The sequence below is a fragment of the Platalea leucorodia genome, assembly GCF_965183815.1.
Source record: "Platalea leucorodia genome assembly, chromosome: 1".
In the NCBI taxonomy this organism is placed as follows: Eukaryota; Metazoa; Chordata; class Aves; order Pelecaniformes; family Threskiornithidae; genus Platalea; species Platalea leucorodia.
In genome coordinates this window covers 56,341,642-56,369,536 of record NC_138823.1, presented here as the reverse complement: position 1 = coordinate 56,369,536, position 27,895 = coordinate 56,341,642, and the positions used below count along the sequence as shown (strand labels likewise).

Below are 27,895 nucleotides of genomic sequence, written 5' to 3'. Positions count from 1 at the left end.
TCTCAGCGGTTGTGTAGATCATTCAAACGGTCCATCATTAGATGTCAACAAGGGTTGGGCTGACTGCTGAACTTCCATATGAGGCAACGGAGCAGCAAGAGTACCTTTTTTTCCCACCCATCTTTCCTCACCACACTGCAAATGCCTGCTAGGTGAAGCAAGGACATAAATGAACTTTTTTTGACTCATATAAAAGTTGCAGAGATAAAATTAGGTGACAAAACCCTCTTCAGTCTCATAGTATAATGGATGCAAAGCAAACAGGTTTCCTGAACTTTTTATGATTTCCAATGAACAGTCAAGTACATTCAAGCATTCTTACATAAATATGTCTTTCTTAAATGCAATAATTTTTAATTTTTGGTACAAGAGACTGGTATTCCAATCTACCTATATACAAACAGCACAGAATTACAAGAAAGTGTATCTAAGTCAAATTTCTTAATTTTTATTAAAGTCAAAAACTGCAGGAAAAAAAATCACAAATTTCTAAGTACAAATAAAAACAAATCAGCTAAAATAAAATGGTTGCCAAGTTAAAACTCATTTTCCGTAATTTTCCCTTCCTTGCTATTGCCCACAGTACCATCAGAAATCCTACAAATTCTTTAGAAATTGATTTTATCTTACCAATATGATAGTAAACTGTAAGTTTACTATGTAAAAAAGCAAACCATTTAGGCACAAGGTGGCAGAAGACATAAGCACAAATATCAACCATGCTTCCTTAATTTGTCAGTTCAAATCCAGGTGTGCTAAAGATCTGCATGGTATTGCATTTAGAATGTCAGAGCTTACTCTGCAAAATAAGGGCATTTGTGTTTTTTTTTTTGGTTTGGTTTTGTTTTTTTTTTAAACATTATCAGTTTGTTGTGTCTTTTTTCCTTCCAGAAAACAGAGAGAAGCTGCTTAAGTCAGTGGTATACCTTACTGGTCATTGCCAGTGTTCTGGCTAGGAGAGTGGCAAAAGTAACAAAATGGGTTCCAGCACCAGAGAATGAGAAGTAGAGAAGCTGTAGTGTGAAAAAGACTGGTGCATACTTGTGTTGCCAGTGTAATTAATAGTTTGGCGACCACCTGCTAAGATAGCATGACAAGCAGTCACATGCTATTTGAAGATATCAGCTGGGCTAGGTCATCAGCTGCTCTCCCAACAGAGCAGTGATCAAGGTGAACAACTAATGTCTGCTGCTTTTCTAACTACACCTAAAGGAACTGTCAAACTGAAAATTAAATCATAACAAAATTAAAACAAGTGTTGTTCCATATTCCAGATTCTACCTTTTACCCATCATTTGATACTTGCCATTCTAATAACAGGTGCAGTTCCATTGTCATTCATAAATACAAAATTTTATTTGCACTTCATTAGTTTAGAAAGACCACAATGTTTTTCAATACCACAACATTCAGGACACACCAAGTTATTCAAATATGTCACTACTGATCTACCACAGCTAAACTAAACAGTGCATTTTAATAAAAGATATACCAAAGATATAATTCACAAATTCATTATCAGACAAAAACCTAACACAGTATTTGCTTGATGGGAATAATTTCCACCATTAGGAAAGAAAATAGTTTTACCTTAGGTTCCCTTCCCCCCAACCGTACAGATGTCCAGACAAATACACATAGATATTCCTTAACACAGGAAAATGTATCATTTTAATATTTTTTTTTTTTAAAGAATTTGTCTAGGACAGCAGCATTGCTTTTTATACCTTCTTTTAGAGCTTGAATATATCTCCATTCTTTTATTGAAACTTAATGATTCTTGCAACCAAGTTTATGCTTACGCAGAAAATTATATATGCTATTTCAGAGTGCAATCTTAGATCTGCACCAGATGTGATGTCTTGGTACACAAAGAAAGGGTGCAGCATTAAACAAAATAAATAAAAGACTGCCAAAAATTAAACTTAGCTTTTCAATAAATCCAGTCAGCAGAGGATGCTACAGCCAAAAATGTTTTCACTACATTAAAAGGAAACATAATGCTGATTATGGAAGCTTTGTACATAAAGTCCTCTGTTTTTAAAAAATTTGTCTTTAAAATAGTTAGCAAAGCACCATATACTTATCTTCATACCAGAAGAGCTTCTGCCTGCCTGTTTATAATAACAAGAACTATTACAACATTTATGTCAAGAATAGGTATAGATTTAATTTTTCCTCCTCCTCGACTGGAAGTGTGGTAAACCCCCACCGACTGTACAGTATTTATAACACTGGGGCAATGAATGAAACATCATTGTGAGGGAGAGGGGTAATAATTAAATGTTATAGCTGAATCCTACACAGGATTGCATATTTGCATATTTACAAGTTAGTGTGTAGCTCTGACTCGAATAACAAAGTGCAACAAGAAACTGCCAAATGATTGTAGTGCAGAGTAGTACAGATACTTTCTTTACCCTCCCACTCCTGTTTTTCACTCTGTATGGAGTAACAAGTCAACAGCAACGGACATGTGGCCTTGGAGGAGGCAGTTCTGGTGGGATTTCTGGCTCTGGTTGCAGGGACAGGATACTGTTGGACAATTCATTTCTTATAACATCCAGTGGCATCTTAAAAAAAGAAAAATCACCTGTAAACAGTCATCTGCATAGAACTCAGGAAAAAGAGCTCGTTTCAAGAGTTCACTCTCAGCCAAAGCCTCAATTTAAGGATCTTTTGGTTCTTTTAGTGAACTACATTCGAGAAAGTTGTGTTAATAATTTCTTTCAGAAAAAAAGTTACAAGACATTGTCAAAATAAAACCACTTCCTAAAACAAGTACAACAAAATACAACAGAACTGCCTGCAAATGAAAGCGGGCACATGTACAGTCAGTTGCTGATATATAGTGAAGTTACAGGAAAGAGGAAGTATAGCAAATAGGAGCACATGTTTACCAAATTCAACAGCAGTATTTATTAACTGAAATGTTCAGCAGAGTCTGTGAACTACATCATGCCCGCTATGTATTAACCAAAAATTTCACCTGACTGTGTGCACTCGCCCTCTATGTCCTCCCAAAAAGTACCTGCAGTCATTATTTAAACACTGACCATTTATGTGGTCAGAGGAACTACCACCTGAATATTTTACCTTTTTCAGAATGTCATCAACAAGTTTTAGAAATATTTCATCCACATTAAAATTATCCTTGGCACTTGCTTCACAGAACCGCATCCCAGTTATTTGCTGTGCAAACTGATGGAAGAGAAAATAAAATAACTAGATGAAGATATGCACAAACAGCAAATATACAACCCTCATAAAACCTTTAAAAAAACCCCACAACCTTCCCCAAATCTGTGACTGAAGTCTAATTCAATTAATAATCCTGAATCTCCAAGGTACAGCAAATACTGGCACATGTAGCTAATTTTCACTTAAAATTGGTTTACTGGAAAAGTGCACTGCATTTTTCCAGACTTAAATCTGAGAAATTCATGTCTTCAGTTGATGTGCCCAGCTGCAGATTGCCAAAAAGTAAGAACTTTTCAGAAGAGTTAATCTCAACCTTATTATTAAAATGCAGAAAAGGGAGGTACAGATGTAAGAATTAGCCTTAACTCTCTAACAGAAAATGCTTTACTTCCCAATGCATGATGGGTAGCTGAAGGAAAATGTTTGTGTATGTCCGTACTGATAGTGTCCTGATCAAGATGGTGGTATGAGTGTTATCCTAAAACGTATTCTCGCCAGGTTCCCTACCACTTTTGGAGTTGGAAGAGAACAAAAGAAACATGAAAACAAAGGTGAGCTAAGTAATCAAGCAGGCCTGTTGCCTGTCCTAAAATACTACCGAAAAGCAAATGTCTGGAAGAAGGTTCACAAAGATGTCCTCAGTAGAGATATCTCCGTTTGTGATTCAAGTCTTCACTATATCCTCTTTCAGAGCCCAAAAAGGAGTATCCTCTGCACTACTGTGTAATGTAAGCTAACTTGTAGTTTACTCTTTCTTTAGATCAAAGACAGACTGCTCCAGCAGGAATGCATATAACTGCACATTCTATAAAAGTAAATACCATATAGATTTTGACAGAATACCACCACTCTCAATATGCTCCTTAGGTCTAACAGTCTGAACAAGAGTAGCCATGGACCGTCACCAGTAATGCCACTGCAGTTTTGCTTCTAACAGTAACTAAGAATTTGGTTAGACCTTACCTTTTCTCCCTGCTGTCGAGTAATCTCTCGATCAACTTCACAGTCCAGTTTATTTCCAACTAATAGAAGCTCTGCATCTTCTGAAGCATACTGCAATTAAAACATTTTATATTAACTAAACCTAGAAACATAAAATTTTGTAATGCAAACACAATATTAAAAAAAGGGCAATTCCTCTACTAAATAAGGAACCACACCTACACAGTTTATATGTAAACGTTCTTCCCAAACGTTATTTCAAAAATTTTCAACTTCAATTTTTAAATTCCATTTTTAAAACATGACTGGATAACTAGCTGTTCTAGTTTTTCTAAGAATGAACATAACGACCTTATTTCACAGACAGGAAATAAAACTTTTTTCTCCCCCCAGTGCACAGGTAATTGAGTAATGTTACAGATTTCCACTGACACTTCTAACTAGGACAATTCTAGTTCAAGGAAGCAGGAATGGACAACCATTTTGCAACAAAAACACATTGATGTTAAATCCTGGCTAAAAGAATCCAGTGAAAACTAGTTGGCATTAGTTTAATAATCCTATATCAATGCTATTAAAAGTCTTACTGAGTACCTTTGAGGAAAAAAAAATTGCTTCTTAAAAAAACACATAAAAAGAAAATACTTAAGGCCTACCTTATCAATCATTTTCATCCATTTTGGTAAATCATCAAATGTTTCCTTCTTGGTGATATCATACACCAAAATAATTCCCTTGGCACTTCTGTAATAAGCTGAGGTAATGCTGTTGAATCTCTCCTGACCTGCTGTGTCCCTAAGAAGCAGCAGCAAACATTGGCACAGATATTTCACCAATTTGCAAAGCACAGAATAACTTTGTTCACATTTTAATAAAAACACCCCCACGCTCATTAGACACTCTATAGCAAACGTTTCCTTCTATATGTGTGCATTTCAGGCAAAAAAAAATGGAGCAGTACTTTCAAACATAAAAAGTTTTCATATCAGCACTACTTATCCCATACTAACTTCACCAAGAAAGGCCACCAAACAGTTCTACATGTGTCTGAGAATGAAGTTGTCCAATGAAAACATACCAGCAGAAGCAGCTGGTTTTGTGTTGCTGGGGTTTGGTTGGGTTTTTTTGTTTGGTTGGTTTTTTGGGTTTTTTTGTTGTTGTTGTTTTTTTTTAATAGCCCTGAAAAAACAAAAAAATAAACAGATATATGCTTATCAAACATAGCTGGACACCCAACTATAAAATGAGCAATGCACCGATCATTATGGTTCAAGGTTTCAGAGCCTTTTTGGGTCAACCACAGCAATTCAGCCACGGTTCTAAAACTAATGCAGAAGCTACTGGCAGAGGTGAATGAAAAGAGTGAGCAACCACTATGTGGTATGGCTTTTGAAAGTAGATACCTGGCTTTCACGCTTACATCTACTAATCTGAGGTGTTCAAATAACATTTCCATTCTCACCTTCAGCATTGTAGGTATTTCAGACAGGGTGCATTTACACTGGAGACTATTTTCCAGCAATGACACCATGTCGCCCATACTAGCTATGGCTTATACTCCAAAGTAGATGAGACAGAAGGGTTTTTTTACTGAACCATGAAAACCTGTGAACTGCTTTTAATCCTATCATCAAGCCTGCTTATGGAAGATTTTTGGCAGTTGTACTAAAAAAATAGCTGGTGCATACCCTAAGTCTTAAAATGTGACTGGTATCACAACTGGAAAGTAAGTTATACAGTGCTCCAAAATGTTCAGGCATTTGCTGCTTGAGTTCAGCTCCCCGAGTCAATGGATAATTTTGAAATTTCACTGTTAGAGCAAGTCAAAAGATGGACCAGAATTAAGAGTGGATGGGGGAAAATGTGTGCATGTGTGTTGGGACTCAGAAGTTCAAAAGGAACGCTCTTCAACAGTCACATTTTAGACAAAAGGAGGAGGAGGATGAATTTGGGAATGAGATTAACAATGGAGACCTGAAACACTTGTTACCAAAAAAAAAAAAAAAAAAAAAAAAAAGTCATGTTCACAAAATGCCACATCAATTGTCCTGAAGAATTAATTCTTTTAAAGTCTATGCACAAAAAGCAGTAGAATAAACTACCACAAACCTATCTTGCTCGTCGCAAAATCTTTAAGAATTTCAACTAAGCTGGTTTAAAAGCGAAGTACTCAACTTTCTCCTGAAATTGCCACAAGTGCACTTGATAGCAACAAGTCTTTGCTAGTGATTTCACAAAATAAAGTAGTGTCCACTAGAAAAAGATTTGAAAACCTCTACTTCATAGTCTGTGAAAAAACATTGACTAATACTTCACTGCAAGCCAATGGCATTGCAATATGGGGCAGAAGAGAACAAATTCCTATTGCATCCATTTTTATTTTATTTTTATTCAAATCCCATTCTCTACTCAGAACTTCAGATTTACATTCAAACAAACCTTTGGGACCCTACAGAAGGTGAAAACAGGTAGCCTGTTTCAATCAGGTCAAGCTCTACTAGTATTCCAGACCAGTTTTAGATGGTTAATTGGTTGCTTTCTTATCACTAATGAGGCATTTTTATTAAAGCAATACAAGTTCTGGCAGCTGAAATTACATATATAAGTATGACTTAGAGCAAGTAAGTCTACTTTCTCTTCCATTACTTCTTTGCTATGGTCAGATCTATTTTTTGAAAGGTCCTTCGGACATTCACTCCGTGAAAACTTTAACAATTCTAGTATGAACCGTTGATTTTCCACATATGGATAACATTGCTTTAGTGCTTATGAACAGACATCTCAGAATTATGACCTTGTAGAGTAGCTCCTGCCATCTGTTGCTAATCCAGCCTACTGATCAAGTGTATTAAGGATGGGACCCCTTTAGTTCCATCACTCTGAGCAGACATAACCAGATGGCAAGTGGAAGGGCATACCTGATGGGGAAGAATGCATCAATTCTAGCTTTGGCCAGAATAATGGAAAAAGTTGCCTTTTTTTTTTGCTGGCCGGTCTTCTCCCCCTTCTCTGTGCCCGTTCCAGAACACAGAAATAAAGGGGCTATTTCAGAGTCACCTGGCTGTGCCTTCAGGTCAATGCTAAAGACCTTAAGCAACTCCATCACAGAGAGGCTACGAGATCACCCAGTTCATACATTAGAAAAACAGAGGGGAAATAAAACCGCTACTGTTCAACTACCCTCCCTGAAGACAGTCATCAACACACTGGATCAGCCTAGGGGTAGGCAATGGAGCCAACTACACAACATTACACTCTGCCACTCCAGCTATCTCCAACTCCACATTTCCCCATGCCTGCTGAGTGCTGTATCTCAAGTCTAGTGGTACTATTAGCCTCTCCTCACCCCACAACACCCTCAGGCTCTTGAAAAGTTTATAATATTCCCAGGCTGCTGCTCCTCTCGGCTGCTGTACCCTCAGGTCCTGCACTCCCCTTTGTGTAGGTCATTCACCCAAGTACCACACAACTTGTAGTCTGGCTTGCTGGCTGTTCGAGACACACCACATGCTGTGGCCAGTTTAACACACCCATGGACAGCCTGGCTGCCCACTACATATGTTAAGTGGCCAGATGGCCACTGACTGTCACCTGCCAGTCACGCTAATTACAGCAGATTATAGCTGACTTTCTTTGCTTTCAGTCATTGACTTCCCCACATTTCACACAACCAATGCTTCTACTGCTGCAGCAAGTTTAAATGAAACCACTCAACAGGTTTCTGGTTGCAAGCATGATATTCTAACCCTTGTTTCCTTTGAAAAGTGGAAGAAAATAAGCCAAATTTGCAGTCTCTAACATTACATTAACATTGTAATAACCTTCAAATAGTAAGGTGAAAATTGGAAGACTATTTCTGCAATAAGTAAGTTTAGAACGTAACCCCATAAGCTGCAGTTTGAGAAGAGTATCAAGGTGATCTTTCACATGGAAAATCTCATCTTCTACCAGGTGCTATCTTATTTTTCATTAAAACATGCAGTAAATTCTTCCAATATTGGGAAAAAATGACAACCCCTAATGCAGAGCTAATATTAAAAGCATATCCAACTTAAAATGCCTTCCTTTCATGTGCGGTACTGGAGCAATTAAGTCTGTTATGCTATTTTCATCAATGATTTACACTCCTGCAGCTGGAGTATTTTAGTAAGGACAGTTATTGAAGCACTAGCAGAAAGCTAGAAGAAGAAATGAGCATTATTTAACTGGGTGAACAGTACACAACTTCATGAATTTCAGAAGTGATACTAAGTGCTGCTAGTTCAAACTCCAGAAGTCCAAATAATAAATTACTATAACTTAATCAATAATTTAACATAACTGAAAAAAAATACAACAGATTACTCCTTTTTCAATGCTAAAAGCAGTTTTATTGATTTTTTTTCCAATAAATTGTTCTATTGGAAAAACACTGGTATTTCCAAATTGTAGTAGACATTGCTCCAAAAATACAAACAAACATTACACCAAACAAAAGCAAATAAAAAACCCACACAAAGCCCATTTCCAAGTGCTGACTTGTCATATTCTCACTATTTCAGACTGCATAAAATACAATACAAATACAGCTGATCTTAATTAAAATAGGTTTGGATAATTTTTGTTTTACATAAATGTTCTCTGGGTCTATCTAAAACAGTTGCTTGAAACAAACACATAGACAGACTCAAAACTGTCTTTGGCTCTGAAGTTTAATTTTTTATGAGTGGTGGTGTGAAGTGGCAATAGAAAGGAAAATATTTTTAAACATAAATAAAAATTTAACACTAATTTAACACTTTCACATGCTCTGTGCTTTTATGGAACTTAGAGGCAATATTTTTTAAAACGCTTTTCAGTCATTTTAGAGGTTAATTCTACTTGTCAAGCTGAGCTTTTTCCTCCCATAAAAACCATAAATATATTTAAAATCTTTTATTATATGAAATAATTTATTTCAGAGGTACTGAACAGAAGGAACTACATTCTGTTATATTCCAGGACAGATCTTTTCCTCAGACTACTCCTCACCCCAGAGATTTTCCAAGACAACTACTGTCCATTAGAAAATGCTGAGCTGGCAGAATGTGAACTTTTTGTGATAAAGCACCAATTTAAACAACCTTCAGAAGCAAATCAGACTGTTTTCTTGCCAGGTCACTGGCTTCCTTGGCCATTAAACCTGCAGAGATACCAGAGAGCCCCTTTGGCTCCCCAGCAGGGAACTGGGCCCAGTGGCAGGACGCTACAGCTTCCAGTAACCAGGTCCTTTCAGAGGAGAAGCCAGAAGTGACGGCTGCTTGTGGCAGCCAAGTGCCCAGATGACTCCGGTAAGAGGGCACAGTCAGACACCCTCCTGTCCTGCCCAGCAACTCCCGGCACACCTACGCTTCAAAGCGTGAAGTGGGGTTCCTATTATTTGGTCTAGTTCACAAGCTTTGTAAAAGCACTGATTCACAGATGCTTGCATTCACTTGGACACTGACGCTATCCAGTAATTCTGGTTACTTTAGCCCACAGCCCGAGCTGCATGCATGCATTACTTCTCACAGAACATATGAGTTTGTTTCAACCAAGAACTGCAACGCAGCAGCATTTACTGCATCTACTACGTCTGGCAGCCCAAGGGGCACTACTAGTGTTCCAGGTGGCACAGAGAAGATGGACGCTACGCCGCGTCCTCAGTGCTGCTCTACCATTTCATAACCTAAGGAGTAGAAGGTTGTTCCCTGACTGAAAATCAGGGAAATAGGGGAAGAGGTACTGTGAGGTAGCAGGGACCAGACGGGAACAGGTAAGCTAGAGGCGAGAGCAGACACCTCTGTGATCCTTAGCACACAGTATCCCGTTGTGAAAGGAATATGGGAGACAAGTCTGATTTTTACACTACTCTACTAACAGCAGCAGGTGCGAAAGCTGCTTTCAAAAGAACACCTTGCACACCTAATGGCTTGATATATTCAACATAGTACTGCTGTTTTTTTATAAATGCAAGTGGTAGAGCGCTCTGGAGAACACTCTGCTGATAGAGTGGGTCAGTGGAGAGACAGGCCAAGTGACCATAAAACCACCAAAGTTAAACTGTTTTATTTAAACTGTTCTTGTTTGATTTATGAAGTAGAATCATCAAATGACTACAAAAAATAATCAAACTTTGATGCTTTGAAATGTAACCTTAGTCATTTTAAGAAAACAGATAAGCATAAACTTTAGAAATGATCTGTTCACCGAATAAAACAGCTTTTGTAGTAAAGGTACTGTAATCATTGTACGTAAGACTACCAGGAAGCATGAGGCAACCTTAATTCTGTCTCTGTGTAGGTATGAAAGGAGACTGACTTAGGATCAGCCATGCAAATTCAGTCTGTATTTCTAAACTTCCAAGCATTTGACTTGCTAAATTGATTTCCTCTTTTAATCTAACAATTGAAGGTATGATACGGAGCTGAGGGATTGGCCTGGAGAAGAGGAGGCTGAGGGGAGATCTTATTGCTCTCTACAACTACTGAAAGGAGGCTGTAGCGAGGTGGGGGTCGGTCTCTTCTCCCTAGTAACAAGCGACAGGATGAGAGGAAACGGCCTCAAGCTGTGCCAGGGGAGGTTTAGGTTGGATATTACGAAAAACTTCTTCACGGAAAGTGTAGTCAGGCATTGGAAGAGGCTGCCCAGGGAAGTGGTTGAGTCCCCATCCCTGGAGGTATTTAAAAGACGTGTAGATGTGGCGCTTAGAGGCATGGTTTAGTGGTAGACTTGGCAGTGTCAGGTGTACGGTTGGACTTGATGATCTTAAGGGTCTTTTCTAACCTAAATGATTCCATGATTCTGTGATTTTATGATAATAAGAGTTTATTAATAGGCCCAACCACATACACGACATAATTCAGGATAAATTAGCAAAAGGAGTGCTTATCTAATTGCTTTTCCAGAAAGTTAGAAGTATGCCAAGGCAGTTTTAAGGATTAAGTATAAGAACAGCACTTTAACAGCCACTGTTGGAGAGAAAGTGACACTTTGGAGCAGGATGTTGTGTTCATGAATTTTATCATATTTTAAAATATTATCTCTTTACATTGTGTTTTCTCCACCATTTTAGCAGGGCTTCACACAGGAGTAATGGTCACAGTTTAGCAACCTATCAATTTTTAGTTTTAAAAGTTTCCTATATCCTATAGCATATTCTCAATATGTGGAAAATAATGGTTTAAACATCTCTTTTCCAACAAAACATCTCTCCTATAAAGTATTTATTCAACATGAAGAAATTGTTTGATAAGCTTAGCACATTTCATAGCAAGAATTCATATCAAGCGTACAGTAGCATCTCCATATCAGAATTTTTTGTTACCTCTGTCAGCTCCAGCAGACCCTGGCTAACAATTGCTGGCTCAACTGCCAGCCTTGTAGTCATAGGTTTCCAAACAGGGACAGATGATGGATGAAGACATGCCACTAACATTCAAGTGTTAGGTGACTGATGATACCAAAGATGAAGCAGCAGTTAACTCAGAGGGAAGCAAGACAGACACATGGTGTGACAGACAGTTGATGGTGACCTGCCAAGAGGAGTTAGTAAGCTGAATTCACTGCATCCATGTAGTTAAGAAGGAGAAACCACCGGAATATCCCAAAAGTGTAATGAGTATATTTAGAGCATTTTTTCCCCTCTATGGATTGTTAGCAGCTTTAACAGTTTAACTACAATGCCAATTATGCACCACGCACTGTTAATAAACCAAAGCTAAGCTTCTACATAGTAGTATATATGATTAATGTATAGAACATAGCTGGTTTATTCTCTCATAACTGTTTATGTATTGTACTACTCTGCAAAACAAAGGACCTCTTAAACTCAATAATTTCTAAACAATAAAAACTGTATTAATCATTGACATGGAGAATCATTATCAGGAAACACGTAACCTACTCCAGAAAGGAAAAGCTTAGCTCAGACTTTGAGCTTTCTGTAGTAGGACATCGGTACCAGTTAAGGTATAGAGTCTTATTTGTATGGGATCATTTTATTTCTCAGTGCTGTGTAGAGTGACTATAATTTACTTCATCTCGAATGCCCTTCATTTAAAGTTATTTAATATAGCATCAAAGAAACAGCACTGCCTATACCAAGTTTTAGAAAAACAGTTTAGAAAATACTTCACAGTTGTTTTATAATTGCTGTTACAATGAAGGTCAGTTTTAAACAGTCCAGAAAATAAAAAAAACAAAGTGTACTTTCTCTAGTGTCTATTTAACACAGTCATCTTTTGTCATTTGTAGAACTCCTATTTCTTGTGTAGGTGATATCATTCTTCTAGGAAAAGGGGCTTGAGACCTCTGTGATGCATTAACATTTCAGTAATTACATTCATGTCCTATTTGTAACTTTCTCTCTCCTTCTCCTCCTTTACCCTCACAAAAATCTAAGAGCTATTTGGTTTTGCTTAAGTCTTGTGGGAATGGAAGAGAGAAAGAATAGGCTAAGAGCTAAACCAGCTTGTAACAGTTAATAATATTAGACAAGCATATTAATTCATGCTAGAACATAAAAATTAAAACATACTGCTGGTTGCACATTTGTTTTACTTACCAGATTTGTAATCTAATTTTCTTTCCTCTTAGCTCTACTGTTTTGATTTTAAAATCAACACCTATAAATAAAATACAGTAAACAGAAAAGGAGGAATAAGAAGCAAAAGTAACGAGGGTGTAATTATTATTTTTTGATTTTTTTTTTAAATTTTAATATCAACTTGTAACAGTCTGAACAAGCAAAAGGGTTTGCACCACTATGGGTCACCTCAGGAACATCATGGGGATTTGAGAACCGCTATATACTCTGTGAGCCACCCAATTTGGCAGTGTCACAACATAAACCTTCCACTTTGTGCAACACTTCCAGCAGCAAGTAAACCCAACATAACAGTAAAACAATAGGCACAGTATGTTTGTTCCTCCCCTATTCACCTTGACTGTCAAGGACAAGCCTGCTCTACTTCCAACTGGCACAGATGCCCTGGAGTCATGGAGCGAAACCAATCCCTCCACAACAGTTTTGCTGTCTGTGAAGTGGGAACAATACACATCTGATTTCCAGGCTGGATGCTTAGCATCTGTAAAGCACTTTAAAAAGTGCTGGAATTGTGGTTCGTTTATGAAGAAGTTTGTCAGCACTGTCATTCTTAATTCCTGCAAATATTTATTAGCAAACTGCTTAGATTTAGAGAGGGTATTTGACTTTTAAAATTTCTTTTATACCTGTATGGTACAATTATCCATTATCTCAAAACTCCAGCCACATTTGGAATGCATGCTAAATATCAAAGATAGAACCATGAAGACCTTGTTATACAGAAAGATTTTACTTCTATAAAAAAAAATAATGCTGGCAATCAACACGTAAGACATACTATGGTCAAACAATACCTAGACACAAAAGGTTATCAGCTCAACTACAAGAATATTGCAGGGTATAAATGTCCTAGAATACCACAGCATTTGTACATTGTGAACCTGTTCATTTTAGTATACATTTGTATGAAGATTTTTGCTTCAGTTCTTCCTTCTGAACACCATCCCTCCTAACAGTGCTAAATCAAAAAGGGGGAAATAAGAAGACAAGAGAACATGGTTCAGACTGGTACACTTAAACTCACACAGAAGTGTAGAAGCATAGTGTGTTGGAAACACTTTCGCTATTTCACATACAATTGTATACCAAGGATAGGGATGAAAGTGAAGAGGGAAAAAAAAAGATTTTTATTTTCTCTAACAAAAACTACACATTTTCCTAACGTCTACCCTTGGTAAAAGCTGAGTGTTCCTGCTGATATTGCTAGAGTCAAGACTGGATTGTAACTTTGACAGAAAGAACTGAACTTGGCCCTTATGCAAAGCTTTTCAAAACTCCTGAAAATTTAGATAGGGGGGAAAAAAAAGAGCGCATTTTACAACCTGAAAACCAATTACACATCATTGACTTGGCATTTATTTCAAAATGCTTTTAAAGATAGTTAAGTCTGTAAAGTTGTTGGTATGAGACAATAAAACGGATGAAGTTTTAAAAAACTAGATACACTTTACTAATTGAAATGTAAAGGATACACTCAATTCTATTTTCACAGTTTGCAAAGCAGGTTGCCACTGTTCAGCTAGACTAAATAAGTGGAAGGATCACTGATGTTCATTCCCCTGAACAAAAATCCCTACAAACAGCTTGCAGTTGCACATTACATAATGATACAAGTACTGGTTACCACCACAACATTTGTCCTCCTGCTTCATGTCCTTAAAAGTGTCTAGCACACTTATTCACCAGTTCTTGGAGAGCTATTCACGACATATGATGCTTATATTTCACTTACCAAAATGTACCCCATTCAAACCCCAGTAGGGTTCTTAGGCAATACAGGAGCTAAAGCATTAAACTGATTTGTACTATACAGTCTACAATTTTAATGGCAATTTTCAAGTATTCATATGCAAATTGAGAAAAATATTAGAATGATTAAAATTTCAGAGCAGTTATTAATCCCAACTTTAAGAAATATTTTTCTACACTTTTGAAAAACCACCATCTGTGTTAGTATAAAAGCAGAAGAAAGTAAAATGATCCAGCTATGCTCTACTATTCAAAATGTGGGAATAAGAATTCTTGTAATTACTGCTTTTCTATTAACCAGATTTTTTTTTTAAAGAAATACACATCCTCTTCTACTGTTAAAAGGCTTTTCTCTATATAAATGCATTTAAACTATAAAATGCTATTGTCTTAATGGTCACAGCTTTGTCTACAACAAGACAGCAAGTTTACTTGCTAAGGAGATAATCAGTACTAACTGAAATTTCTTCAAACCTCTCCCTTCCTCAAGGAAGTTTGAATATAATTGCCCACACGTCTCAACCCCAACTCCTAGTCCTACCATGATCTCATACACAACATACTATACGATTTGCCATTTATCTGAGAACTCAGGTTAAAAACAAAACAAAACAAACTTGCTTTTCTCTCCCACAGAAACATAAATAGAAAAAAAAAAATCTATGATGCTCATACGGGTGAGTATACTTGTCTTCGGCTAACAATTATACTTGTAGAGGAGCTTGATCTGAGCACAAAGAGAATACAGCTCTGCTGTTTAAAGAAGTCCTATTGTCACACAAAAAAAAGTTTAAAACATCTCTGATCAAAAAATGTGTATTAAAAACCAGCACAGGAATTTCATGTTAGTTTCACCAATTCCATCAACAAAATATTTTTATTCTTACAGAAGTGGTTTATACACTGCTATCTTACACAAACCAAGGAACAAAAAGGTTTTGTTGTATTTTTTAAAAGGAAAAATAAATAATGAACCATGGAGAGAAAACCCAACTGTTCTAATAAAGTAAATTTTCAACTCGGGACTTCCTGGCACAACATATGAATGAAATGAAGTAGAAAAAAGCCTACATCTTGAAGAGATGGTTTCAAAATAAATAATATGTCAACAGCATTCTTATTTCAAAGGCAGATCTTTCTATTAATCATCTTAAAGTCATACCATGAAACATTTCCCTACTGTTAAATTTTGCAACGAACAATGCAAACCAGTAACAGTTTTGGAAAAGCAGATTCTTCTACGGAACTGTTTGAATCACTTCACACTTAAGTCAGCTTGTCAGAACTAAGCAAAGGTTGCTCAACTGCTTTTTATAATTAGTAATGCTCTGCAAGCATCAACATAATACCAAAAGCTTCATGTCTGCCAATACTGAAGGAACAAATGTGGCAACATTCCTTCTGCACATGAAGAAACAAATTCCTAAGCTTGTCAGGTTTCATTACCATGTTTCACCATAGACCTGCCAAAGGTAGTGCTTTGAGTTTACATACAAATCAGTAATTTAATTAAAACACCACCACAATAATTTGTTTTCCACTTCAATTTCAACTATCATCTCGAATTAAGAGAAAGTTCAATGAAACAAATTATTTAGCTTGATTAACATCAATGAAAATACCTAAATGAAAAGTTTTGCTACCCATTCAATTACTCCAGCTATTAAAAACAAGAGGAAAAACTGTTAATATTCTCTGAAAGTCAATCAGGAAACTAACACTTTCCACTATTACAGATAACAAATACTTGCTAGCCACGCATGACATTGAGAGCTGGACAACCGCACCTTTCCATTCACGTATGCTAAGCCAGTCTTATATGTTCTTTATATTTGCAGTGGTAAAACAGAAGATTTGGACCAGCTGCTGAAAACTCCCATTCTTCAGCAAAATAACTGCAAACAGTTCTTTTAAGCATCTCTATTCAGCACAGAATAGAGAAGGTATTAAGTCTGCTCTTAGAAATGGTGGTTTTTTTTTTAAAGAAGTGCTTTGTAATACTACAGTGTTGATGCCAGCAATATTTGATAAACTGTTTAAAATCCTTGCTTCAACAAACACTTAATTTACAGTTGCTCTAAGCAAGATATATGCTTCTCAGTCTTGTTAAACCTAATTCTAAGACCTGTTAAGTACAGGCAAATTGTCAGAACTTTTTCAAGTTTCAGGCTGTTTGTAATGATACTGGTAGTCCTTGAACAGCTACTACTCCCTTAAGCCAGATCCCAAAACACAATTAGCATCCAAGTTTAATAAACATGTGCATTTATTCTGTGTTCAATCCCGCCAGAGGCTGCTCCAGTCTCGAAGCTGTATAGCTGCACAAGCAGTGGTGTGCTCGAACGCATGCACTGACGGACAGGACTTACTTAGCCCTGGCGTAACACTCCACTAGCACAGCTACACCAACACGTTCCTCACTGTTTGCCTCCAGTTATGGTGGGTACCCCCTAAAAGGGTGTCAACAACAGTTAACACAAACAAGCTGCTTAAGCACCTTGTGTCCTTAATTATGCAAATAGAACCGAGGTCATGGTTTTCTATATAGTTCAATAAAACAGAGATATCCATAATTACTGTTGACAACTGCATTAACTCTGAACAACACATCTTATAAAAAGAAAGGATTTTAAAAGGCTCTCTAGCTGCTACACCACCGGCAAACTATTGCTGGTTTGCATGCTACCTAGTTTGCGTGTTAAACGCCTGCTGGTTAATTTATTGTCAACGAATAACCAAATGTACAGATGCCAGGGAAGCCAAGGAGTGCACGTGCTTATGATCGTACTGAAGTGTGCCCTTTGCCAGGTCACAGTGACGTGAGGGGAACCAAAAGGCTTATCACAACCTCCTCTCCCATTAAAAAGTCGGCCTCCTCTCCATACACCAGGCTTGCATGGACCACAGGCAATCAATGGGTTCAGTTTTTCTAAAATTATTATTACACTCACGCCATGAGTAAATCCAGACCACCACCTCTTTTTATGAATTAAAGGCATGCATTTTGGATGTCAGATTTTGACTCCCATTTTTCTCTGGAAAGGCCTTTTTCAGGAATCCAAACACACATCCCATACACATATAAGAACTAATGAAAAAGGCACGAAAATACAGATCTCAGCCTCTGGCTTGGGTTTCTGATTTTGTATCTATTAAGCATTTCAAAGTATACTGATTCAGCTTGCCCTACCACTTAGAACTGCAAATGAGCTGCTGCCCTCTCCCCACAGGCTAGATACATGTCAAATAAGGCATTAAGTACAGCAGCACTTATGTGGTGTGCGTAAGGTAAGATTATTAGTTAAGGATTTTCAAAATTTTATACAAAGCACATTGTTTTTGTTAATAGCACATGAACTTCAGATTAAAAATATGCTTCATGCAAATGAGAACATGAATTACAACATGCACTCAACTAAAACTATGCTTTCTTCCAGGGAAAATAAAGGGCTAGCAGAGTAGAAGGGGTTTTTAAAAAGTATATTAAACACACAGCTAAGCAAACTGTTTGCACTCCTTTCAAAAATAAACAGCCCTAAAAGAAAGAGAACAGACACTCAAAATAGAAGTGCACTAATGAAGTTCTAGATAAGGGCAAGTCGGTGAGGATGACGTATCTTGTCACTGAACCAAACTTGAGACTGTTCCAAACTTGAGTCTGAAATCCAATAAAAACGAAGTTTAGCCCAGAACAGATTCTAATATATTAATTTCTCACCCCAAATAGGAACTAAAAGTTATCTACCAAAGCACAAACTGAAACACACACAACTGGGTCTAGCTGCTCTCTTTAAAGCTGAAAGAATTTGTTTAGAAAGAAAGCAAATAGTGAAGAAACTTCTTACTATGTATTTTGCACATAGGTTTTCGATTTTTTTTTCCCCCTAAGTGGCAGAAAAAGGAAGTGGAAACTGTTTTGCTTAGTGCACACAGAGTGACCTTTCGGAGGCCAAGATTTCCTGATCATGAAGTTAAAGGAGGAGCTAGGAAAACAGATGTAAATAGGGCACCCCCCCCCCCCCCCCAACTAAAATCAATTCCAATAGATTAAATTTTCAGAGGCCTATTAGTGATTTGCATCAAAGCAATTCAATCAGTGAAAAATAATCAGACCACATTTAAAGAAACACAATCAGTTTAAAAATTCAGAGGTTGCATACTAATTAACCATTAGAACAGACATATAATTCAAAGACTACAACAGTTTATTTAATTTGGACATCTGACAGCATTATACATACAAATTTTCTTATTTCTGCTACAATTGATGACTGAGGTCACATGCTTCTTGAGGTAAGAACCGTCTTTGTTAGCCCTGGTCTGTAGCTAAATATAATATAATACTTATAGCTATCCAGAAACTACTGAAGTCAATGAAAAGATGCTCTATACCTTTGATACTGATTTCTACCATCTTGTTTCGGGGCAGGGGGAAGCAAGCAACAACAAAAGGTATATGGAGGGGAGAGGGGAAGATTACAAAAACTGAAGGAAAAAACCAAACCAAACCAAAAAAACCCCGTATCTTACTTTAATTGAAGCTGTGGGACATGCAGTTAATTTTAAAACACACTAAAGCAGAACTACTTCTTTCAAACTGCATATTATAAATTTGAAGATTTTAAAAAGAGATTTGGAAGCATTAAGTGTTAGTCAGATATGAGCCAGTTTGGGGATTATTTGAGAGGCAGGTAAAGTACGTTGTCCATAAAGCTTCAGTATGTAATTCTAGAACGATTAACATGCAGACATTTGAGACTGCTCGCCGAAAATAAAAATCTACCCATATCTCAACTGGCAACTGTGCTACAGACCAGAATGAAACAGATACACCAACAACAGGAAAAAAAAAACATCTGGTAATATATGTGCAAGTGACTAAATTTTGAAGGTATAATTATAATGAGTTTTTAGGAAACTGTCAATGATTTTCGAATGTCCAAGATACAGCTTCTAAATATCTCAGATGCTCGGTACTTCCAAACTCAATGAGAATGGAGGAAGTTATCATTTCTTCACATTCTTGTGGACAGTAACATTATAAAGCCTTTCACAAAATGTAGGCTTTTGACACAATCTACAGTACTAAGTTCAAAGCATGCACCAAAATTTTGATAAGCAGAATGAGGTGGAAGGGGAGCATGGAAGGAATAAGACTCTGTGACTACTTGAACAAGACTTATTTTCAAAACTTCTGATTAGAGAACAGGAAAACATAGTGAGCTACTGGTCTACAACTACCTGACCTGAAAGGGAAATTGAATGTGAAGAAAAATTAAACTTACATGATGAACAGCACTATCCAGATTTTAAAAAGGCAGAATCTATTTCAAAATGAGACCGAATTTAGCATTTCAGTTTGGGTATCAAGTTTCCCACTCCTTGGGGTATCAGAAGAAATAAGTTGTAAAAGTGTTGCTATATGCTGTTAAATAGTTGCAATCTTAACAACTGGGAATATTAATCCCCTTTCTTGTTTAAGGACAGCCTAGTGAAGATAGTTCACAAAGACTTCAGGATTTTTGTGATGAAAGGCGCTTTAAAAAGTCTGTCTCTTCCTTTTTATGGTTTAGCTAAAACCACAATTATTCTGCATAGTGCATGCACTATTTTCACCAAATGAACATTTAAGCTCACAACTCCCAGAAAGAAATAAAAGTCCATAACCGAGAATCATATGGCCCTACTGTTTTGATTTTTTTTTCCTTCTGACGCGCTCAGCTGTTCACAGCGGAGACTGAGTTTGACAGCTGCATTCCACTCTCCTTGCAAACTAAACTCCGCATTCGACACCATTCAAGTGGCCTCTTCATTTTGCCTGTTGTTTTACTTGCATATTCTCATATATGTACTGACTAGGGACTACAAGGTACTCTGACAGCTCTGTAGTGTTGACATAACCCAGTACCTGAATATGTCTATCAGCTGAAGTTAATATCTAGTTTACAAATGAAGAAAACAAAGCCAATTTCAAATTTACTCTTCTTTGCAACCTCTTGGTAATTAAAAACCCCATATCTCCCCAAAACCCTATTCCTGGGCCCTGAAAATTTATATCATCTACCTACTACATTTTCCTGCTTTAAAATATAGTTTTGTTACCTTATGAGGACTGAAACGATTACGCATGGAAAACAATTGCTGACTACACTGAATGCTGCCATATATGCTTGCTTGACACACGCAAGGCAAACGATGACTTGGCAGGTGCTTTCAGTTGCTCTAGCGTCCATTACAAGTGACAACACCGCTCCTGAAGGTGACAGGCAGCTTCCAGGGAACACAGGCTTCTGTTGCATTTCCTAAAGTTATGGTTACAGAACTGAAGACAACCAAGGCAGGTTCATACATGTTCCCTAATTATCTTAAGGTTTTGCGTAAGACAAAATTGTCTTCTGTGCGAGTTTCCAGCCTCCTGCTCTCCTCTATTTGGTGAAGTAATTGCAGCACACCATTAAAGAGATATTTGTTTGGTTTACGTGCACTATTATGCAATAGCCAAAAAGCCCATATGTAAGAACAGATACGTATTAACACCTTGGACATGCAAAGATAAGAACAGTCAATTCTCACAGAATACCTATCACTGACCAGAACTTTCTGTTTTTGTGCAACAGCAAAAACTTCTCAGTCTGAGTACAGAGCTGATTTTGGGTATAAAGCAAGGACATCTTACTGCTACTTTGTCATGATGTGGTAAGGCAAGAGACATCTATTTCCACCCTTTCTTCCCTCTCCCCACCCAAACTAAGTTTTCAGTGCCATCTTATGGAAGGGGAAGAAAAATTCTTTAAAGAAAATTAAAATTAATAATACTTGCCAGAAAGGGCCCACAGGCACATACAACAAGCGTAGCAAAAAGATAAGTGTTCTAGTTGATAAAGGATGTTTTTCTGAAAATTTTATGTAGATTGTTCTTAATCTCAGATTACATCAAATAAGTAAACTTGTTTTTAAAACATAATTTTTATTATGATTTACTGAAAAATTATTTTTCAAATGGTTAGTAAGGCACATACCCTGTTTACAGTGCTTGTGAGAATAAATACTGACTAGGTAACTAAAAAACTGAGGAGCAACTTAAAGGGCAGTTCTGAAAAATAACCAATTGATACTTCTAAAATGAACAGGCTGATACTTTTAAGTGGATATAAACATGTTATATGACAAGCTTATGGGAATGAAACTTAATATTTATGTTGTTAGTCCACGTTTTTTAAGGTTAAAGAAAATGAAGAAACGGTTTGAATTGTGACAGAAACCCCAAATATATGTATACATATACACAATTATTTATGTATATATTTATATATCACATATATGTGTATATATATTAAAACTAGAAGCTGCCTTACTTAAGATTGCTCTGATAAAAGATAAACCTAAAGTTTTCACCATCACTATTGTTTATTTGAAGGACATGAGGCATTTTACATGGACATGGGTATTTTAAAAAGAATTGGTAGGGAAAAGACTGCTTGGAAGAAAAATCTACGGAGCTCCATAAATCTAGTAAGTTCCCAACTTACACACCATTTCACGCTAACATCAAAGTAAAGTGAAACAAGGCCAAAGAGCATTTTTGTGAAGTCAAAGGTGTCTTGTACTGCAGTGCATTTGCATGCCACTGATCTGGATCCCACAGGCTACAATTAGTCCGAAACAGATCACAGGTCACAACATTCCCATCCTGATCCACAACAGAACTTCCCATTACAAACTTAGCTGAGTAGCTCTACCTATGATTTTGCTTGTAAACCAGGACCATAGGAAGCTTTAGCGTTTACTAGAAGCAGTACTGTCCTTCCCTGTGAATAGCTGCTAAAAGGAGCCAGCAATGCCCCAGGCACCCAAACTGCTCTGATATTATCAAGGGCAAGGTCTCTTTCCTGGGATGCTTTCAGACCTGGTGGAAAATAGCTGAAGGATAAGACTAGGCCTCAGAAACTTTACGTACTAAGCCAGCACGTAAAAGAAAAGCTGAGGAGCTCAACTTGATTTGAGGGAGCAGGAGAGTCAGCTGCCTGAGAGGTGAGTCAGTGCAGGGCCTCAGGTTTGGGTGAGCAGGAGCCTCAGGTTGAGAGATCAAAACCCAGAGAGCAGTGTAATGTCTGCAGCAAAATTAGACGGACAGGAAATACTGCTGAGTACAGGAATTTTGTAGATCTGTCATGGAAGACAAAACAGCAGAGAGATTGGGAATGAGCTAAGATTTGGTGGATGCAGGTAGGACAGACAACCGTGAGACTGAGCAGTAGTTGGTCAGGTGCTGGGAAGAGAACATAGCCCTTCGACTATTAAATAAAGGAAGTCTGATGAAAAAGAGGGTGAGATAGCACGACTTTTAAAAATTAATATATAAATTATAACATCATCACTATGGAGATCTGAATTAAAATGTATTTCTTTCAGGATAAGAACTACTAGGGGGGGGGATCCTTCACCATCCATCTTTGAATCTTCTCACAAATGTGGTAATGAGTATTTACCCACTACCTTTGGAAAGATCATCCTTTTTCATGCCGAATTTGGCATACTTCTTTTTAATTGCCAAGAGTCTGAAAAACCTCCAAGTGATAGTTTTGGATTCTGCTCCTGTGTGAATAATGCAGGCACATGGGAGTCAGGTAACAAATCATAAACCGAGATCAAATTTTATTTTAAAATAAAAAGTCTATGTATATTTATATTTGTTTAGAAAGCTAATATGATGCCAATATTACCCTTGCACAAGCATTATTCCATTATAGAAAAGAAGTTACCTTAACTACTCTGGATTTAAAACTGGCATGAAGAGAGAAATTTTACATTATTGCAGATACAGAGGAACATTGCTAAAAACTATTTCTTTGCCCAAACAAGTAATAAAAATAATTTATAACCTAATAGTGAGAACAAACCTTCAGACCTAGCACATAAAATTGTAAACAGCAACATCTATTTCTCATTTGACAACCACATGCAAAAATCAGTAAATATTTGAGCATATTGAGTATTCTCAGTACTATGTAAATAGCAGATTAAGTAGACACAATATTCTATGCAACTAATTTAATGCCCAAAATAAATACATCAAAAGAATTTTAGATCAACAGCACACTGTGTGCCGTTATGAATAATGTGCTGAAATCTGCCAAGCTATTTTTGAACACTTTCAAAGAACTTCAGTGTTTTGAGATGAGACTGAAGACATGTTGATGTGTTTTTATTACAGAATTTACTTTACCAATCTGGCAATGTAGTCTTCCTACATTAGCATTAAAATACTGTATCTTTTTTAATTGAATCCACACCTCCCCTTTTCAGCAGAAACACTTTTCAATGACATGGCATTATTATCCTAGAGCACTTAGGGCCAGGAGACAGCCAAAGGCTTTGGACATTCGCAATTCTTCCACTATCTGAGAAGACCCCCGAGTAGCCTCTGCACTTTCATACAAAAGACTAAGGTGTTAAATGTTGTTCTGTTTTGCCTGTACTTCCACTGATTTAGTATAAAAACATAAACATAAGGTTGAGACCATTAATATCAAGGTAAGGGAGGAAATATGTATTCTAGCATTCCACTTAAAATACAGCTTCGGTAATATAAGGTAGATACAGCAAACTTTAGTCCTTCGTTTGGTAACATGGTCTTTTCAAATTTAATCTCAAGGTATATTCAGTTTACATAACTTCCTCTGAAACTGCATCAGACACAGGGTTTTCAACCATGTTTCAAAACACATTCTCCACTTGTAATTCAAGAAAACCACTGCAGTAAGCAGTGACAAAGAAAGAGCTTTATGATTTCAACTGTGTATCAAAGTCTGACCTCAGGTCATTTTGGAGTGTGGGTTATTTTCAATCTACATGAAAGGTAAATAGCAGAGGTTACTTTTTCTTACTCTATAGCGCAAAAAAGCAGGGTGCAAGCTCACTGTGAAAAGCTCTTTCATTTAGCAGTCAAAGGATCTGGGGGAATCTCAACAGCTCTCAAGTTTAGTCAGAGGACCTTGAAAGAACGCCACTACTGTCGAGTCTTTCTACTGTCAAGTCTTTCTACACGTATTTTGGCACAAGTTGACTTCCCTATGCTGCTTTATGTTGGCACGCTTTGTACATCAAACATTACGTAATCTTCTGTCTAGCAGCATACCACCATTTATTTCCTGTTTCTTTTCTAAAATAAGGAAGCTTCTCCGCTTCAATCACTGTCTCAGTTATCTAGTAGATCAGTTTTGCTTACAAGGCACCAGACTGGAAGTCTGGACCAGGATCTAGAATACCTCCTCTCACTTCTCAAGATTCACATCAGGAAACTAACCCTAGTAACCCTTAATGTAGGTCAACCCAAAGAAGATGCACGTGAGTTCAAAACGATACATAGATCGGGAGAATTCATAAAGAATACGTTCCACTATTAGTTCTATTTCCTCAACTGTACCATGTATTTAATTAAATCTATCTATAGAAGCCATCAGCATTTCTTCATTACAACACATCACTTGAGGATTATGCCTCTGTTATGCTACCACTGTCTTTCTAACGTCTACGAGGTTAAGTTACCAACTTAAAAAAAAAAAAAAAAGTATCGACACTAACAGCACTAATCTGCACTACGAGATTTGGATTTTTTAGGGGACCTAGGAAAGAATGAAACTGGTAAAATACACATTAAAGCTGAAGTAAGAGAAACTGTGTATTATTTTGTCATGGGAAGATAATTTTGGATAGCAATAATTCAGTTTCTGAAAGGGAATACAATCACTTTCCATCAGATGCTATGTTTCCTCACATTTCAAGCTACAATTAAGCTAAGCATATGTATTTTCCAATGACACAGACTTAACAACCACCTTGCTGCAATACTCAAAGAGTTCAACTCCAAGGATAGGACTATAATAACAATACAGCCTAAATAGCTTGCTTTCCTCCCTTTACACATTTGCGCATTAAAAGACGGCAGGCACCTCCAAGACTCGTACAGATGACTAAAGCATGAATAGGACAGCATGCCACAGACCTAGGAGGTTGCTCTCCAGTTAGCCGTGTGAGGAGCAACCGCAGCACGCTCAGGGGACACTCCTCAGGAAACAAAACATTAACTTCCTCAGATCTAACATCATGGAGGGTTTCCTGATGAAAGCGTAACAGCAATCTGGAGTTAATCAGACTATGGTCTGGAACAGCATTTGAAGTCCCATCGACTATGCTGAATACACACTGTGCAACTTTTCAACTCCTGAAATAGCTGTTTCCCTACGTGAAACATCGAAGACTTGTGCACAATAACCCGTTTTACCAGCCATCCCTATTTTATTTTTTTTTAACCTGTGTTGCTTGTTGTTAGCAAGACTGAAACAGGATACCCCACACCTCCCCAAAACTCGCAAGGATAAGTAGGGCCTCCGCGATCTTTCTTTCCATCGAGAGCCGGGAAGTTCGACACCAAGGGCTCCCTCGCCACAAACCCCTCAGACGGAGTCGCCGGCAGCTCCCGCAGCCGAGTATCCCAGCCGGGCGAGAGGCTGGGTGGGGAGGGGGCCACCACGCACCCCGGGGGCGACGAGGCCTGGAAGGCCCCCGAGGGGAAAGCGTCGGGCCGGCATGCGGCGAGGGGGCCCGCGCTTGGGGAAAGGCGGCCGCCGCGCCGAGCCCCGTGTTTCCACGGCCGGGGAGGGGGGGGGGGGGGGGGGCACGGCGAGCAGCGGGGCGAGGACACCCCCCTCCCCCGGGACGGGTCGGGCGCGGCGCGGCGGGCTCCCTTACCCACGGTGGACTTGCAGGCCTCGCAGAAGGTGTCGTCGGTGAAGCGCTCCATGAGGCTGGTCTTGCCCACCCCCCGCGACCCGATGATGATCACCTGCAGCTTGAAGTCGGCCGGGCGCGGCGGCTGCTTCCTGCGGCGGGACTGCCCCCCGGAGAGCGCCGGCGACCCCCCCGCCGAGCCCGCCCCGAGGTCCAGCCCGCCGCCCCCCACCCTGCGCTGCGGCAGCCCCGAGCCCGGCTCCATCAGCGACGCATGCGGCGCCGCGCTGGCGCCGCGCTCCCTCCCCGCTCCCGCCCTCCCCGCCACCGGCGCCGACGACTGCGAGGCAGGGGGAGGAGGGGGCAGCGAGGACGAGACACGGTCGCCGCCCGGCCCTGCGCCCGGCCCGGCCCGAGGGGAACGCGAACGGCAACAGGAACGGGAACTGCGCCGCCGCCGCCGCCGCCGCCGCCGGGAGCGGCGCGCCCAACGCCGCGCCCGGCCGCGCAGCGCCCTCTACAGTGCCGGAGCCGCGGCCCCGCGCCGCAGTGCCGGGGGCGGGGAACGGCCGCCCGCCCCGCCCCGCCCCGGGCTTGGGCAGGCCCAGGGTCCCCGCCTGGCTGCACCCCGACAGCGAGGGGGGCAGGGCGGGCCCCCGCCGGGAGCCCGCCCGCAGCGGGGCTGGCCCCCGCCTTGCCTCAGCCCCTTGCCCTGCGGCGATCCGCGGCGGGCTGCGGCCTTGCCCGCCGGCAGCCTGCGCAGTCAGGCCTCGCCGGGACGGTGGGGTCTCCCCTAAATTTACTTTCGGGTTGTCAAACCCACCGCAACCGCAGGCGGCCCCCCTGTGTGCGGCATGGGCCGGGGGTGGGCTTCACTGTCAAATCCAAACCTAATGCCTGTGCCTCGGGGGGACGTGCTCGCTCCCGGGCACCGACATTTTCCCCACCGCGTATGCTAGCTCGGTTGTTCAAATTCCAAGCAAAGGAAAAAATGGCAATAGAGGAACTAGTGTCATAAATCATGTGAAGGAAAATGATCAGGATGAGCCGTGCTCGCTGTAATTTTTGAGGAAATTTCTACCTCTCCAAGCACTGAGGGCCTAGAGTTCACAGAATCCAGATCTTTCAGGAAAGATGCAGGCCTGACTTCCAGGGGTAGGAAGGATTCACGGTTTTAGCTGAGATCTACAGGTAGATGCAGTGTTCCTCCGAACATCAGAGGTGAGGGCAGTCAAAGCTAGTGGATATATGAGAAAATTTCGTCCCATTTTCTAGATTCTCACTACCATTTGTCAGCTAAGGAAATTCCACAAGGGAATATCAAATTGGCCTTTACACTTAGGAAACCAGTGTCGTACAGGAATGATTTTCTCAAGAGTTAATTTTCTTGAAGAAACAAAAGACAGTTTGACAGTAAGGCTATGTTGTCAAGAACAACAACAACAAAAGAACTAGAACTAGTTTAGCATTTATCTTAATTGTCACTAATTTTCATCACCAGAAATACTGGCAGTTCTTCAAACAAGTAGAATGTCTAAACCTTAAAAAAAAAGCCTAACAAATCAATCCCAACGCTTCTTGTGTGTTATCTCACCCCACCCTCTTCTTATTGATTATCTGTAATGCTATAATTAGGGATTTGAAGGGGCAATCCATCACTGAGAGTGA

The 27,895-nt window shown here is 39.1% G+C and overlaps 1 protein-coding gene across 1 annotated transcript; it reads right to left on the bottom strand.

Moving 5' to 3' along the window:
- Positions 1-338: 338 nt before the first annotated feature.
- Positions 339-26,492, bottom strand: RAB12 (RAB12, member RAS oncogene family; the record flags this gene model as incomplete). Its single annotated transcript, XM_082327157.1, has 6 exons — positions 339-2,573; positions 3,097-3,201; positions 4,165-4,254; positions 4,800-4,938; positions 12,707-12,767; positions 26,249-26,492. 6 exons carry the CDS (start codon positions 26,490-26,492, stop codon positions 2,460-2,462), a joined length of 753 nt encoding a protein of 250 aa, XP_082183283.1. The 3' UTR covers positions 339-2,459.
- Between the last annotated feature and the right edge of the window lie 1,403 nt (positions 26,493-27,895).